This window comes from Drosophila mojavensis, unplaced genomic scaffold (assembly GCF_018153725.1).
Source record: "Drosophila mojavensis isolate 15081-1352.22 unplaced genomic scaffold, ASM1815372v1 contig_36, whole genome shotgun sequence".
NCBI classification, from domain to species: domain Eukaryota; kingdom Metazoa; phylum Arthropoda; class Insecta; order Diptera; family Drosophilidae; genus Drosophila; species Drosophila mojavensis.
The window spans coordinates 22,438,876-22,454,646 of NW_025318858.1; the positions used below are offsets into that span (position 1 = coordinate 22,438,876).

General features: G+C 35.0%; 1 protein-coding gene across 3 annotated transcripts in view; it reads left to right on the plus strand.

Annotated features, from left to right (window-relative positions):
- Positions 1-4,067: 4,067 nt before the first annotated feature.
- Positions 4,068-15,771, plus strand: part of LOC6577530 (CUGBP Elav-like family member 2) — a 93,555-nt gene continuing 81,851 nt past the window's right edge. For 2 of the 3 annotated variants that reach the window (XM_044009128.1, XM_044009129.1), the window contains exon 1: positions 4,068-4,937. In XM_044009128.1, coding sequence (XP_043865063.1) covers positions 4,144-4,937 — 794 coding nt within the window. In that variant the 5' untranslated portion in view covers positions 4,068-4,143. The remainder of the gene's footprint in view (positions 4,938-15,771) is intronic. The other variant, XM_044009130.1, reaches the window with a different exon arrangement.

The following is a 15,771-nucleotide window of genomic DNA, read 5'->3' on the forward strand; positions in this document are numbered from 1 at the left end:
TGGGTGTTAGAAAGTGATTCGTAGTTTGTCGCTTATCAACTCCATTTTGTTTTTTTTTTTTTTTTTTTTTTTTTTTTTTTTAGCCACATGGAGAGGTTTATGTGTATGTTTGTCTCTAGCTTCTATATAATCTGGCAACTCGCGAAGTCTTGCAGCATATTCATTTCTTTTGCCGTTTGCTTTATTTATTTTCCATGGGATTTATGTTTTTGGGTTATGGCGCTTGTCTTTGATGTTGCTATATATATTTTTATCACAGTGCCTTTTGCTCGCTCTTCCACAAATTTTTCATTATTTTTCATTTGCTTCAGTTTGATAACGTTGCGCGCAGCTAGCTAGTTTTTAAAGCCTTTTCAAATTCTATTATGCGACAGCTTTGCTGCTGACTAATGAAAAAATGGAAGACTGGCCAGAAAAAAAAAAAAAAAAAAAAAAGAATATGAAAATAAACCATAAAAGATGCCGTCTGCTCAGTTATATGAAGACAAGCAGTGCGCCCAAGGCTCTATAGCTGGGGAGCAATACACAAATGGGGTTTCATCGTCTTCTTCTTCTTCTTCTGCACTTTTTTTTTTTTTTTTTTTTTTTTTAATATAATTAGTTGGTGCTGTTTTGGTTGCAGCTTTGCCTAATTAAGTTGTAGACTTGGCATAGTTTTGACAATAGATTAAGGCAAAAAACGAAGGCAGACAAACAGTAGAGAATTTGAAGTGGAAATTTATTCTATCAATTTTAATGCACATAGAAAAAGAACTTTACACAGTATATTATTAAATGAATAAATTAAAATTTAAAAAAAGGAGTAATTAATTATTATACAATGAATAAATATCAATTCATCACAATTATAGATTGATTTGGTCCTATATTAATCTGTCAGAGCTGCAAAACCTTGAATAGTGACTCCAGTCTTTTCCACCGATAGTTCCATACATTTAGATTTGAATATTAAAATTCGCATGATTATTGCTTTTTGTTGATTATAATATATAAATATGTATATATTTATATGCGATAGTTTTAACAGCTCTAACGTCTACAGCTCAACGTTACAAAAGCGCAATGCCTCAAAGACTTACCAAAATTATTTCTCCTCAAATAATTCCAAGTTAATTATTTTAATGAATATACACTCGATATGCATTAGTTTCGATGCTCAGATATTCAATTTGCTATAGTACATTTTGTGGCTAAATGGGAAGCTGAGCTATCGCAGGGAATCAATCGACGCTTGCAAGCAGCAAGACAGCTTATCTTAAAGCGCTTTTCAATGGCTTACAATGAATCTGTAAGATAATTTTGTGGTCAGATGATGCTATTCAAGTAGTTGCAAGTTGACCACAAAAGCAACGGCACATGGCTAAGCATCTTACAAGCAAGCAGTTTGGTCAAGTCTCATTCACACACACACGGTCAGACACACGCACACACGCACACACACACCTGCCACTGACAGCTGCCTCAATAGCTTGGCAGTTCACTAGCCCTTGCTGCTCGGCTGGTGTTGCAAGTATCTAAACTAGAATGTTTGTTTAGTATCTTTTACACTGTGCTGCACAGTTGTCTGAAAATAGCTGCTGCTTGCTCTCTTTCTCTTTATGCCTCCCTCTCTCTCTTCCGCTCCCTCTCCATATATATATATGTATATGGCTTGGGTGCTCTTTCATTCTTTCATTTGCTGCAGCTTGGATAACTGGTCTCGGACTGTTGTCTAGTCGTACGTTTGTGCATGCTTTGCATGCCACTCGACGAGCACAAACAGTGCCACAAACATAGTGAGCGTGAGTGAGAGGGTGGGGAAGAGCGTGAGAGAAAGAGAGAGAGAGAGAGAGAGAGAGGGAGCGAGTGACGCCCCCGCCGCCCAGACAGGACTTGCTGTTTGTTGTATGACATATAAAAGTCAACTTGAATGCGCTGTGTAAATTTAGCCACCCAGCATTCACTGCTGCCTCTAAGCATCTGTGTGTTTGTGTGTGTGTGTGTCCTTCCTACACTGTCGCAACTTTAAGTAGTTGGGTGTGTGTTGGTGCCAAGGAAATGCTTGCATTTGAAAGGAATTTGCCTTTACAAGATTTTACTCTTTGCAATTTACACGCGCCGCGCACTTTTACCACTACACACTCACACGCACTCATACTTATATATATATTTATAGCGATACACAAGTGCATATGTATGAGTATATAGTATATCATTCTGTGTACATGCATTTGCTGATATGCACAAGTATTGTATGCATTTGGCTTTTGTAAATGTTGCTTTCTTATTACATGGCATTATATCGTGTCGTATTTATATATATATATATATAAATATGTATATGTATGTACATAAAGTAGTTGCTTGCTGACGTTTGCTGTTTCTTGCAGGATGTTGTTTGCCTCAGTTGCAACGCAACAGCAGCCAGTCAGCCTGCCAGGAAGTTATCTTCAGGAAACTACTGAAAGAGTAACAAACTGATTATTTCTTTTGCTTGCTTCCCATGGCGAGGCTTTTTAGCTTAATTAGCCAAAGCGAAAAAGAGATCGTATGACGGCTATAAGAGATAATACAATATTAAGCAAGGGACGTGACTTAAAATGATATTTCCATATGGCATAATGATGTAGAAATGATTCGAATTAGATAGGATTTTATGTATGTACAATTTTTTTAGGGTAGAAAAAGATGTACTAAAATGCTCATCTTATTTATTATAATTTCAGTATATCATTAATATAAGCAAATTATATATATTATATATAAATACCAATTTAGCAAATAAAATTATAATTTACCATAAAGATATTATTATATGTATATGTAGTCTATTTAAAAAATATATATATATATTTTCAATATTATTCGAAGTAGATTTTATACGCTAAGTGAAAAACTCAAGCTAAACATCCAACTACTTTCTATCTCTTTTTTTTTAAGGCTGTGGCCTGTCGAGGCCTTCACTCAAATGCCTTTCCTTGCCTGATTTGCCAGATATATTGCTGCTGCTCGAAACCAAAGACAGCATCATTCAAAAATCTCTCAAAATGTTGACCATTAAACTCTAGCTCTGTGTGCCCCTAGGGACTCGCACATACACACACACACACGCACACCAACACAGGCGCCCTCTTCATGCCCAGAGCCTGCCAACTGCGGCTGCTGCTGCTGCCGTTGGCATTCAGTGTCAGGTTTCTATGGCTCAAGTGTTTGCATTTTACAACCACACACTTGCAGGCACTCACACACACACAGACAGCAGCTGGTGTGTGTGTGTGTGTGTGTGTGTGTGTGTGTGCTTTATACGCTTTGTGTTTGTGCGTTGGCATTTTGTAGAAGAGGTTCTAGCACCAGCTTAAGTGAAATGTAGCTGACCTAAGCTACAAAATAAACACAAATGCAATGCAAACACATGCACACACACACATACACACGCAAATGCACACACTTGCGATAAAAAGCAGCGCACGTAGGCAAGTTAAAGGACAATGAGAAACGCAAATGTCAGTGCACAGCGTAAGAGAAAGAATGAATGCAAACTACGACAATTTATGTGTATATATATGTATGTATGTGAGTGTGTGTGTTTTATTTGTTTGTAATGATTGTCAAGGTCGCCGTCACAGCACAACCATATTTAACTAATAACATTACTTATTTTGGCACCTATTTGTACTAATCCAATTTGCAATTTGCCTCCCAACTTCTCCCTCAGGCAGGTAAACAATAAACAGGGCAAATATAGCTAAGCAGAAGACAAAGAGACAGTGTGAGAAGAAAGAAAGAGAAGGGATAAGAGATCAATAATAGCAACAATAGAAGAACACTCTCACAGCAGTAAAAAATAAATATCAATCCTTATATTCAAATCAAGAAAATAACAACAATCAATCGAAAAACGGCACACAAAAGTGAAGAGCATAAAAAATATCACGTGGAATTTTCAAAATATTGGAGGGAGAAAGAGAATTTAGAAAAGGCAATTGGCAACCACAGCAAGAGTGTGCCGGGTATATATATATATATATAACTCAATCCATATATATATATATATATATATATATATAGATACATTGCCCCTATATATACATATATATACATATTCAAAGCTAGAGAGCTTCCAGCAAAGCAGAGCAGGCGCCGCAATTAGTTAACAAGAGGATCATGCTCAGCTCTCTGGACGCGCTGGCTGGCAAAATAGCCAAAGCGACGCCGGGCACCGGTGCCGTGACGGCCAATGCCACAGGCAATAAGCCAACAAATAATGCACACCATCCGGCGCATCAGCATCATCATGGTACACGGCACCAGCTGGACTATGACTATTCAGCTGTTGAGATCGAACCACCTGCCGAACAATTGGCCAATTCGCCGCGCAGCGAACGTGAAAGATTGCAGCAGGCGCAGCATGCTTACGAACAGCAGGCGCAAGCTGAGCTCGAATTCGGCTTGGCCGATGTGGATACGAAAAGCTGTTTAACACTGTTAACGCATCGACGTAGCAGCCAGAATATGCACCTGCTCAATCATAATGCACAGGCGGGCAAATCGAGTAACGGTCATGGGCCTGTCAGACATCAGCAACATCATTATCATCATCCCTATCAGCGACCGTTGCGGCCAGTCTCACCTGCGGTGCAGCAGCAACAGCAGCAGCAACAACAACAGCAGCAGCAGCAGCAGCAACAACAACAACAACAACAACAAGCACAGCAACATAGTCCGCAGACGCAGCAACAGCAGCAATCGCCATATCAGCAGCAATTATCACATTTGGCCGCGCTGCAGGATCATCATCATCAGGAACTGCTGCAATCACAGCAGGAACTGTTCCACAAACAGCTGATCAACTTGCAACAGCAACAGGAAAGAGAACGTCAGGCTGCCGTTAATTATAATGATAGCTGCAACAGCGACCACGACTCACAGCATGAATTCAAAATTTGCCTGAGGGATAGGTGAGTGTCTGATACACCCACAGACTAAAAAAACAAAAAAACAAAAACAAAACCAAACAAAATAACACAATTATATATGTATGTCTATCTCTAAAGTCCAATATCCCAGTTCAGTCTGGTGCACTTTAAGTTGTCTTATCCCGCGCCCTTTGCTAATTAGTAACCCTTTTTATAAACCACAATCAACCTGTCTCGCTCTCTCCCTTCTACGCTGTGCTTGTAATTTTCTATTTATTCCATACATTGCATGCTTGCAAGTGCATCACTCGCATTAAAAAAAAAAAAAAAAAAAAAAAAAAAAAGTTTTAAAAACAAACTTAATTCATTAACTAAAATCAACAAGCAAAGCCCTTGAAAATAGGGCAGGGGCAGGTGAGGGCGTTGCGGCTGCTTGTTGTTTCGCCATACAGTAAAAATGCATTAATACAAATGCATGTGAGTTGCATGTTATACACATGACTGAGCAGGTGTGTAAAGTGCACTCACCTTTCCCCAGGCACTGCTTATCCAAAGGGGACTCGGCTTGCAATCAAATAGCAATTCGAATAGCTCATTCATTAGCTAAAATATTTATTAGCTGCTAATTTCAATATAGATATTCTTGAAATTTGAGAAAATTTGCTGTGAGATAGAACAAGGCTTTATTTAATTTTGTATCTATAGTATATTAAATTACGAATGTCTCTTGCATATACAATCAAATTCGAATCGGATTTACCAGCTTGCAAAGTTATTTTAAGACTTTAAATATACTTGACAAAAACATTGCTCTCCGTTTGTTTTCCTAAGTACTTTAGTTGCAAATATTTCATGCGTTTTCAATTGTTCAGAGTTCACATGATTTAATTCAATTTAAATAACATTGTCTGACTGTGAGTTAAATGTTAACAATAAATAATTTTTGCAGTTTAATGCTGCATAGCTTTTTTATTTATTATATTTTATTTATGAGTTAAGCCTCCATTGGGTTTCTGCAGTAAATGAATGATGATTATTAATTGCACACACACACACACAAAGACATGTTTAAGCTCGAAGTTTCAGTTGATAAGATAGATTTCATACTGTTTGATATATATCTTATTTATAAATTACATTTAATACATAAAAAATATTTAATAAAACTAATTTATTATTGTTATTTTTTTTACAAATTTTAATCTTCAAATTTAAATTTATTTATATTTACATTTTTCAAAAATTTCTTATGTAAATATTTTTACGATATTCACTCGAACTATGAAATAGTTATATAAATTATGAAATCGCAAAAAAGAATTATGTAAAACAAAAAAACAAAAAAAAATGTTCAAATGAATTATTCATCTTTAACATGCATCAACAATTTTAATGAATCTTCGCTAACAAACACTTGTTGAATGTGTTCTATATTGAATATGTTCAATGCTCTCAATTCAATCATCATTCAATCAAGTATCTTAAAATCGTGTTGTAGTCTGTCATGTTTTGTGGTGCTCTGAATGTAAACACAAAAGAGAAATGCTAAAAAACAAGGTAAAACGCCCAAAAGCAAAAACAGGAAACGCCTCAAAGCATGCAACAGAATTTTGTGTGACTCGAAACAGTTGTAATTTGTTGGCTTTGCCTGGGCTCAAAGTAACAAACCAAAATGTGACACAGCAACAACAAAAACAACAAACAACAACTAAGTGAAATTCACGTGACAAATTGCTGCTGGGCAAATGTTGTAACAACGTCTCAAGCAATGAAATAAGAAAGTAAGCCAGACACAGTGGGAAGAGCGGGAAAGAGAAGAAGTGAGTTAGTAGGAGATGGCAAGCAAGCAAAGCCAGTGACACGCACACACGCATACACCAATACACACGCACACCCACACCCACACACACTCATGACATTTAACTTTATTATACCTACACATGTTTGTTTGTGCATTTTATTACTATGACTCTTAACTAATTTAATGTATAATAACATTTGACATATTGTTTTTCGTGTTTCACTTTGATTTGTATATTCGTGTGTGTGTGTATATCTGTGTACAACCCTTTAGCTTTATGCGTCTCATGGTGAGGTAGTTGTCCTTGTATAGCTGTTGCCTTCGCTAGGTTTTTTTCACACATGCAAATATTTTTGGTTGATTGGGCGTAGGGCACCTAACTCAATTACACTGTGAGAAATATGTGTATATATATAAGTTAATATATATAAAATATACTTGTTAGATATATAAAATTATAAAAAATAATTTTATTTATTTATTTTATACATTTTTTTTTCAAGGTTTACAAAATATATATTTATTTCATTACAAAATATATAAACAAATATTTTCAATATTTATTTTCCAATCTCTATTTGATTCATATCATTTTTCTCTCAGTGCACTTAACCTACGTCTCGTTTATTGCTTGCACTGAAAACGCAAAACTTTTCATTTATTTTTATGCACAAGATAAAAATGTTCAGAGCTGCGCGCAGCCAAACGCAAATACAAATGCCACATATGACATTTTTATTGTTTATTGCTTTAGGTTTTTGTTGCAATTTGCTGTTGACATTTGCGTGCTTGGGCTTTTGTGAGAAATGTCGAGCTAAGCGTTCATTGACTTTAAAGCGCGTGCCGTAATGCAATTAGCCTTAAAAATAGAGAAAAGTCAACCGTGTCTCGGGGCTATCGAAATCAGTGAGAAACGAGGGATTCGCATGTGACGAGGCCAACAGCCAATTAGTTAGCAATACCGAAAGGGACAGCAAATGCAGATAGACAGAGAAAGCGAGAATAAATTACGAGCTGATGACACAGATAGACCCACAGACGGAATATCCATAATAATTACGTAAAATTTCTATTTGCTAAGCGCCACATTATGATACAAATTGAGAGACGTACAGAGCCCTTGGGGGAGAATTTTTAGGGAAAGTGAAAGCCCGCCTGACAGTGACAAAAGCGTCACTAAAATAACAACAAATGCATAGAAAAAGCAAGAACAATAAACACACATGAACAAACACTTGAAGGTAAACAAAAAAGTGGATGGTTTTTCATTTATTAAAGTGGCTAGAAATGTGGCACAGGTGATGGGAGAGGGAGGGTGGACACGTGGGCGAGCAAACATTGTGAATTGAAATTGTTGGGGGTGCATTTATTTGCATATGTGAATGATGTGTGTTTGTGAGCGTATGTGTGTTCATGCGAGAGACTTAGCCATAGCTAAATTTATACACTAATACATGCTGAAATGAATTCCATGTTGATATCTGGATGGTAAATGTGTAGAGATGTCATTAAGCTGGGGCTTAATGTTAGTTGGATAGATCATAGATTAAAGCTAAGAACTGACATGAGTTTTTATATATGCTTATTACTGACAAATGAGCTATAAAAATCAAGCTCTATATGACTTTTTGCTAAAGGCGTGATTGATTATTGTTTGGAAAATACAAATATGATGGCTATAGGAAAAAATAAATAAGGAATGAAGAAAATGAAGAAAAGCAAAATATTATTTGAAAAAAAAAAAAAAATATATATATATATATATATATATATATATATATATATATATATATATATATATATATATATATATATATATATATATATATATATATATATATATATATATATATATATATATATATTAAATATATATAATATATATATTAAATTATTAAATATATAGAAAAAAAGGTAATAAATATTTATTTTTTAAGAATTTTACCTGTAAAAAATAGTTATAAATATACAAAATTATAAGTGCTGTCCTGCTCAGCTCAATCTTTGATTCATATTCAACGCACAGCCAATATGCTCTTTGTGAGTTAGAGCAATACTCAGATGCGTTTGCATATAAATATTGCTCTGCTCATCCAAAGAAATGCCAACCCTTAGCTTAGTTGAGTACTTGGCGCCTTTTGGCTTTGGCTTTGCATTCTCTATTATGCATGCCAACGCAGCAAGAACAACAGCCACACAGCGCACACTGAGTGCTGCTAACAAACACACACACACACACTCTCGCACACCTGTACATGCAACCTACATGTACATAGAGAAACTGTGGCAGCTGCTGCTTCTGCTGCTGCGTTGCATTTCAATTTCAATTGTTGCAGTTGCAACCTTCGCTTTAAGTTGCTTTTGTTATAGTTTTTTTGACCCTTGCCCAAGCTAATTTAGCAGCGAACACATTTTCATGGCTAAGTTAAGTTTTGCTTGCCTGAAATTATTCAACTGCATATTTTTATCCTAGCAAAACTGATGCATTTATAATATTATTTTAGGAAAATTTCTAGCATAGCTCAGTCCAGTTTTTGCATAGATTTTCGCTATATTTATATACATATATTAGCTAAACATATGTATGTGCTATGCATCTCTATTATATTCAGAAAATTTCATATGCATAAATGCATAAACATATAAAAACTTTTTTTTTTTTGCTATTTATATGTGTATGAGGGGCGTGTCTATTTTGCATACGCATTCATTGTTCAACGCTATTTGCAAAATTTGTTGTTTAAATAGAATAAAAATAGCAAATAAGCAACAAAAAATTAACGACAGTTGCATATAAATCACATGCATGAGCAAAGTTCGAATGAGGGACATGTTTTTTCATCTTTGACGTAAACGCAATATTTTTGAAACCAACATTTATTTAGCAAATATAGACAATAATATTTGTTCGTTATTTTTCGAAAATAAAAAAAGAAAATGAAATGCTTGTCAGTTGTTAAAAAGCAAGAGTACAAATGTGAAAATATTTGTGGGCATGTCCTGGAATAATATGTTAATGGCTGTTATCAATGTTTATATAAAGAGATTTTTAACATGTAAACATGTTCTGGATAGATCTAACAGCTCTTATTTAACATGTTCTGTTCAAATGTAAAAGATCTTATTCCAGCAAATAGTAGTTATGAACTTTTGTTATAAATTTCATATTTTCCATATTTGATTTGCTTGGCTAAATTTCATTGTGGTGTGTGTAGAAAATTGCATGCTAAGCAAAACAAACCGCAACATAAATAAAAGCGAAAACAAATAATGCTTACAAAGTGCCGAAAATCTAGTTAAGCAAAAGCGGAAAGAAAATAGGGGAGAACAAAAAAAAAAAAAAAAAAAAATAGCTGCCACAGAAACCAAAAACTAGCAAAGTTCATTTCCACACCAAAATCAATGAACCAAGCGGCGGCGGCGGTGGCACACACTCACACACACACAGCAAAACCAACCGAGACACAGACAGGGCAAAGCTTGTTGGGGTGGGTCTAGCCTGGGGGTAGGAGCCACTGAAAATGGGTAACAGCTTTGCAGCTTTTGTTTTGCCATTGCGGCGAATAAAGAGGGTCGCTGCCAGATAGAGAGAGAGCGAGAGAGACAGAGGGAGAGAGTGGGTGATGAAGGCGGGTTTCGGGACTGCCAGACCTTTCCTGATGGCTGCTATAGTCAGCCAACTGTAGCCGAGAGGAGACCGCAACGCAGTTACAAAAACACACATACACAGACAGACACACACACACGCGCAGAGCCAAACACTTGCAAAAGCAGCTAAAGGGTAGCCGAACAAAACTAACCGCAATTTTCGAGGCGCTTGCATGCAATAGAAATAGAAATAAGAAAACCAAAAAGAGAAATTGTAAAAAATGAGTTGAAGAAAAAAATGCTATGGGACAGACAGTGAGAGGGTTTGTGGATGGGCTGCGTGAGGGGAGGAAAGAGGGAGACAAACTATAGGAGAGCAAACGGCGCCGGTGCTGCTTATTTTATTAATGCTTCATGCTGTTTTCACTTTTTGCACAAACTTTTCTTTTTTATATACATATATACATTTTTATTGCTCTATGCAAACATTTATATTTTGTATATGTATGTGTATGTGTTTTTATTTACATTATGTGGCCAGAGGGCTTGCCAGGGCCAGCCAACTGTTGGGCGTCAAATTTTCTTGTCACAGCATTAAAGTGCAAAAACTGAGATGGGTGTAGAAATATTTTTATATATGTATATATACACATATATTTAGTTATATTTATTTTGATATTTTTAAAGAGATCTAGCCCATGAAGAGCCTGAAATTTGATATAGCATAGTAGTTCAGGCAGAGCTGTTAATATGGATAGATACATGTGTATTTTATACTATAATACAATACTATAAAATAATTTTTTAGTAAATACATAATTTTAAATTATGAAATATTTGCATTTTATAATTATTTATTATTTTTCAAATCAGAGTTTGGTAAGACATATAATACAGTTTTTTTTTTTAATCTTTCTTAAGTAAATTATTGGATATATTGACGAAAATATATGTTTGATATTAATAAATAAAAAATCCAAATTTAATACTTTTTAAAACTACCAATTCTATAGGGTATGCGCCAGCCTATTAACCAGCTCTCTCTTGTTTCTCTAGTTTATGTTTACATTTTTATTTCTTATAGTTTTTTACTTCGCTTTTTTGGCCATTCAAAAACCGCAGCATCGACTCTTTATGTCGACTGCTTTTTGGCATTTCGTGCACTAATTTTGGGGTCGTGTAGCTGGGGCCAGGAAACGGTTTTAGTTATTGGTTTGCTGTGTTCGACACTCGAAGGCTCATCGATATGGAAGAAAAAACTTTGCAGACCGCTGCGAGGGTTGCCACAGCAACTATGTGCATGTGTGTGTGTGTGTGATTAATACTTTTGGTCAGACATTAAGCCCAAAACTCGGGCTGTGTTTTATTTGAACAGCCGAGCCATTTCATTTTCTATGCTTGTGTGTGTGTGTGTGTGTGTGTGCATGGGCTCTTTCATTTTATTTTGTACGAACCTTAAGGACACTTGAGTAATGATGGAACAGACCAAGCAGCAGCAGACCGTGCGTCTGCTCTCCCTCCCTCATCTCTCCGCCTGCCCACAAATTTGCGGCGCATTCTCGACCCTGTTTGAAGCTCCATTGCAAAAGTGCTGACATGTTATTTGTGCAGTTAACGAGCTGAGTTATTTTGCGAGCACAAACCGCACTTGAAAAAAGAAGGAATTTGTAAAAAAAAAAGTTATATATATATATAATGGTCGCTGGGCATAAAAGGCAACTGGCTCCCATTCGACTCTGTCCATTGATTTTCACTTTTGTGCTTAACAAATTAAATGTATTTTCCTGGGCTCGAACGAAGCCCCATTCTCGCCCATTCTCGATGGTTGTTTGTTTATGCGATTGCCGCTCATTAAAATCGAATTGCAATATTTATGCGATTGCCCCAGACTCAATTTTATACATACATACATACATACATACCATATGTATGTATTCCAAATTAACATTTGCACACGTTTTCGGCTTTATTTATTTGTTGCGACTGCATAATTTAGTATGTGGCTGCCATTAGCCCCTCAATTAGCTACGGACATTAAATGATAATGCTCTCTGGCAGGTAATTGCTGTTCAATGTGTGGAAATGTTACTCTGTGGGGCAATCAGAAGCCGCTTGTTTGTGTTTGGATTCTTATATGTGGTTTATCTTAAGATTTTTTAATTCAATATTTTCAATTTTAATATTGAAGTTTTTTAGCTCAGCAATTATAACGTCACCGATTTAACTTCTGGCTTGTTTATTGTATATTATTTGTTGTGTCATTTATTATACAAAGTTTATTAAAAGTTAATTTAGGATCAAAATATCTTTTTCTACGCATTTAGTATATTCTGATTAGTAACCAATTTTTTGAAGGACTTTATAAGAAATTAAGACTTTGTATTACTCTCTTTTTCTACATGCTTATTAGTTATCTCATCGCCTTTGCCTTGTCCTGCAGGGTGCATAGCCCAAACATAAGTTAATAATCCAATCCGTTTTTATTCTTCATTCATATCTAATTATAATTCGATTTGCCCTTTCCATGCGCATATTTACAAACAAATTATAATTAACCACCTTAAAATAGCACTTCAATCAAATTTGTAACGCTATTTTGAGTCTTCAGTTTAAATTTTAATGAAATGTGAAAGCTCTGAGAGGGAAATCTGATTCACTCACGCTATGCCATTCGTCTTTTACCCCTTCCAAGTATCACTCTTCCGTCTGTCGCTTGTCAACAATTTCATAAATTAAAACGACGCTTCAACGCCATGGAAAATAATAAAATAAAACTGAGAAAACAGAGGAGTAAATGCAGAAAATATGTTGCCAAACGAACGTCAAAAGAGTTGCAGATATTTGGTTCCCTTTTCTTTTATTACCTTGCTTCGTTTTTCATTGCCAGCTGAGTAGAAGCTCGAAAAAGCGCACAAAACAATAAAACATAAAACGTAAAACAATTGCTGAGGTCGTCGTTTGTTGTTTCTCTTTTCTATTTTTTTTTTTTTTTTTTTCTGTTTTGTTATTACCTTGGAGATTAATTAATTGCAATGCACAAAAATATGCTACAAGGTTTAGGTAGAGGAGTCTCCACAGCTCCAACAAGCTCTGTCAGTCATTTCCGGTTGTTTCCTGCGCCTGCATTTATGAAAGCGCCAACGGGCACAAAACAGAAAAAATATATAAATATAAATAAACAACAAAACTCGAACAGGATGATAATTTTCAGGCTCGTTTCGATGGGGGTGGGTTGCCCTGGCCCCACTTGCCGCCTTCTGCGCCTTTTGTTTATAGCTTTTTCTTTTGTAAAGTGGAAAATTGCAGACAGCATTGTTTGTTATTTATTGCCATTTTGATATGAAAACCTTCTCGTCTATTTCTCTTTTTTTTTATGTAAGAAAACCTCCACCAATGCTGGTTCCCTTTTTATATTTCGAACGGGAAGGTATTGACTCATTTTATGGGGGTCTTGTGTGCGCCTATTTGGCCTGTCATAAAAGGCTGAACTAATGATTTGTTTTTGTGCCCTGGCTCATCAATATCAAGTGGCTGACAATGACAGGGCTTCAAGCAATAAATAGTTAAGCATTACCATTAATGATTAACATGAAACTCTGAGAAATTTCCATTGATTGGGTCTATTTTTATATAGGGTTTATCGATGTTTACATGTTTATTATCCTTTGCCTACGTAATGTTGTTTACTTTGCAAATTTATGGCAAAGTCAATAATGGCTTGCGGCTGGTTAAGATTTATTTCTGTAGGAAATATTGTTTAATTAATTTTATTTAAGCTTTTATTAAATTATATCAAACAACATATTCTAAAAAAAATTTTTTGTTAAAATATACTTTATATAATATATTATATTGGTTTATTTTCAAATATATTTTATCATGCTTCAGCTTTTGACTTAAATATAATCCGCTTTTTATTCGTCTTTCATTTTATTCCACATTTCAACATATTATCTGCTATGCTAACTCAATCAGTGTCGTAAAATGCTCAAAAAAAAAAACCTTCCACATATCCGTTCATCCGCTGCTCTATCGCCCACTCCTTTTAGCCTGTCAACCCTTCTTAGCATTGAAATCAATTTGACAAAAGCCACATAAATTTAAATAAATTGCGGCCACATAAATTTAGACATGAACTTACGAGCTGTAGAACGAAAAAAAAAAACACAGAGTTAGAGTTAGAGACGAAGGCCAACAAAAGATTGAGAGTGAGAAGAAACGCTTTATAAAGCAAAATACAAATAAACTTACTGGCGACGACTCAACTAACAAAACAAACAAAAAGGGTAAACGAGAAAACTAAAATGGAGAAAGAGTTCTATAAGCTGCTGAGTAGCAGCAAGAATGCGTGAGTGAGTGCGAGAGAGATAGGTATACTTGTGGGTGGTGAGGTGAGGCTATGTAAACATGAAATACAGTTCAGCTGCTTCGCTCTTCGCTCTGCTACTTCAACACCCGCTGACCGTTCGGATAACTAACGAAAATAGAAACAACAAATACAATTTAAGCCGAGAAAATCAAAATGAAGCATAAGCAAACACAGAGCCAAGCGCCAGCCAACAACTGCGAAAAGTAAATGGAGCCAATAATAGAATGAGAAAGAATAAAACATACACACGTAAGGAGATTGCTGATATATATAGAGTAGGTGAAAGGGTGGGTGAGAGAAAGAAGTTGACTTGGGTTGCCCGGAGTGAGAGCAGAATACAAGTTGGCAGGCCAAACAGGAAAGTGTATTAATGAAAAGAAATCGAAACCGATTGCTGTAGCCAAATATATGAACAGACTCACACACACAGGCGTCTATTAAAATATGTACTGAGAGAAAAATAAGGTTGAAGTGTTTTATAATATAAGAAAACTCTTTTAGATAAAGTAAACAAACAAACAAAGAATAAATATAAATAAATAGAGAAAATAAATTCAAACAGATAAATATAATAAAAATTACGAAAAAAATTAAACGGAATATTGAAAGTATCAAGAATTTATTTATATAAAAATATCAAAAATAAATAAACAATGATACAAATAAAAAAAGAAAATATTATGAATAAATATAATAAAATTAAAGAAATAATTGCAGATAATAATGTATAAGTTTAAAGAAATATTTGAATAATTTTGAATATAATATAAAAAAAGTCTATTTATTTTGTAATTTAAAAAAAAAAGTTAATTGAAAAAAAAAAAAAAAATCAATATAAGTCAAATAAATATCGATAATATAAAATAAATTAGACTTAAAAATATAAACATGTTAAAATAATTTCTTAGCATTTTTCTGATAATGTTTATAAAGAGAGAATTCAATTCTTACACATTATTTTTGCGCAGTGTATTTTGTCTGTAGGCAGCACGATAAGCAGCAGAGCAGCGAAAAAAAAGAAGCTTCCACCCAATGGGGCCAGCATAAATGAATGTTAAACAGGCGTTGGCCAGCAGCTGAACGTAAACAAGACCTCTAGCCAGAGTCAACCCCAAGGG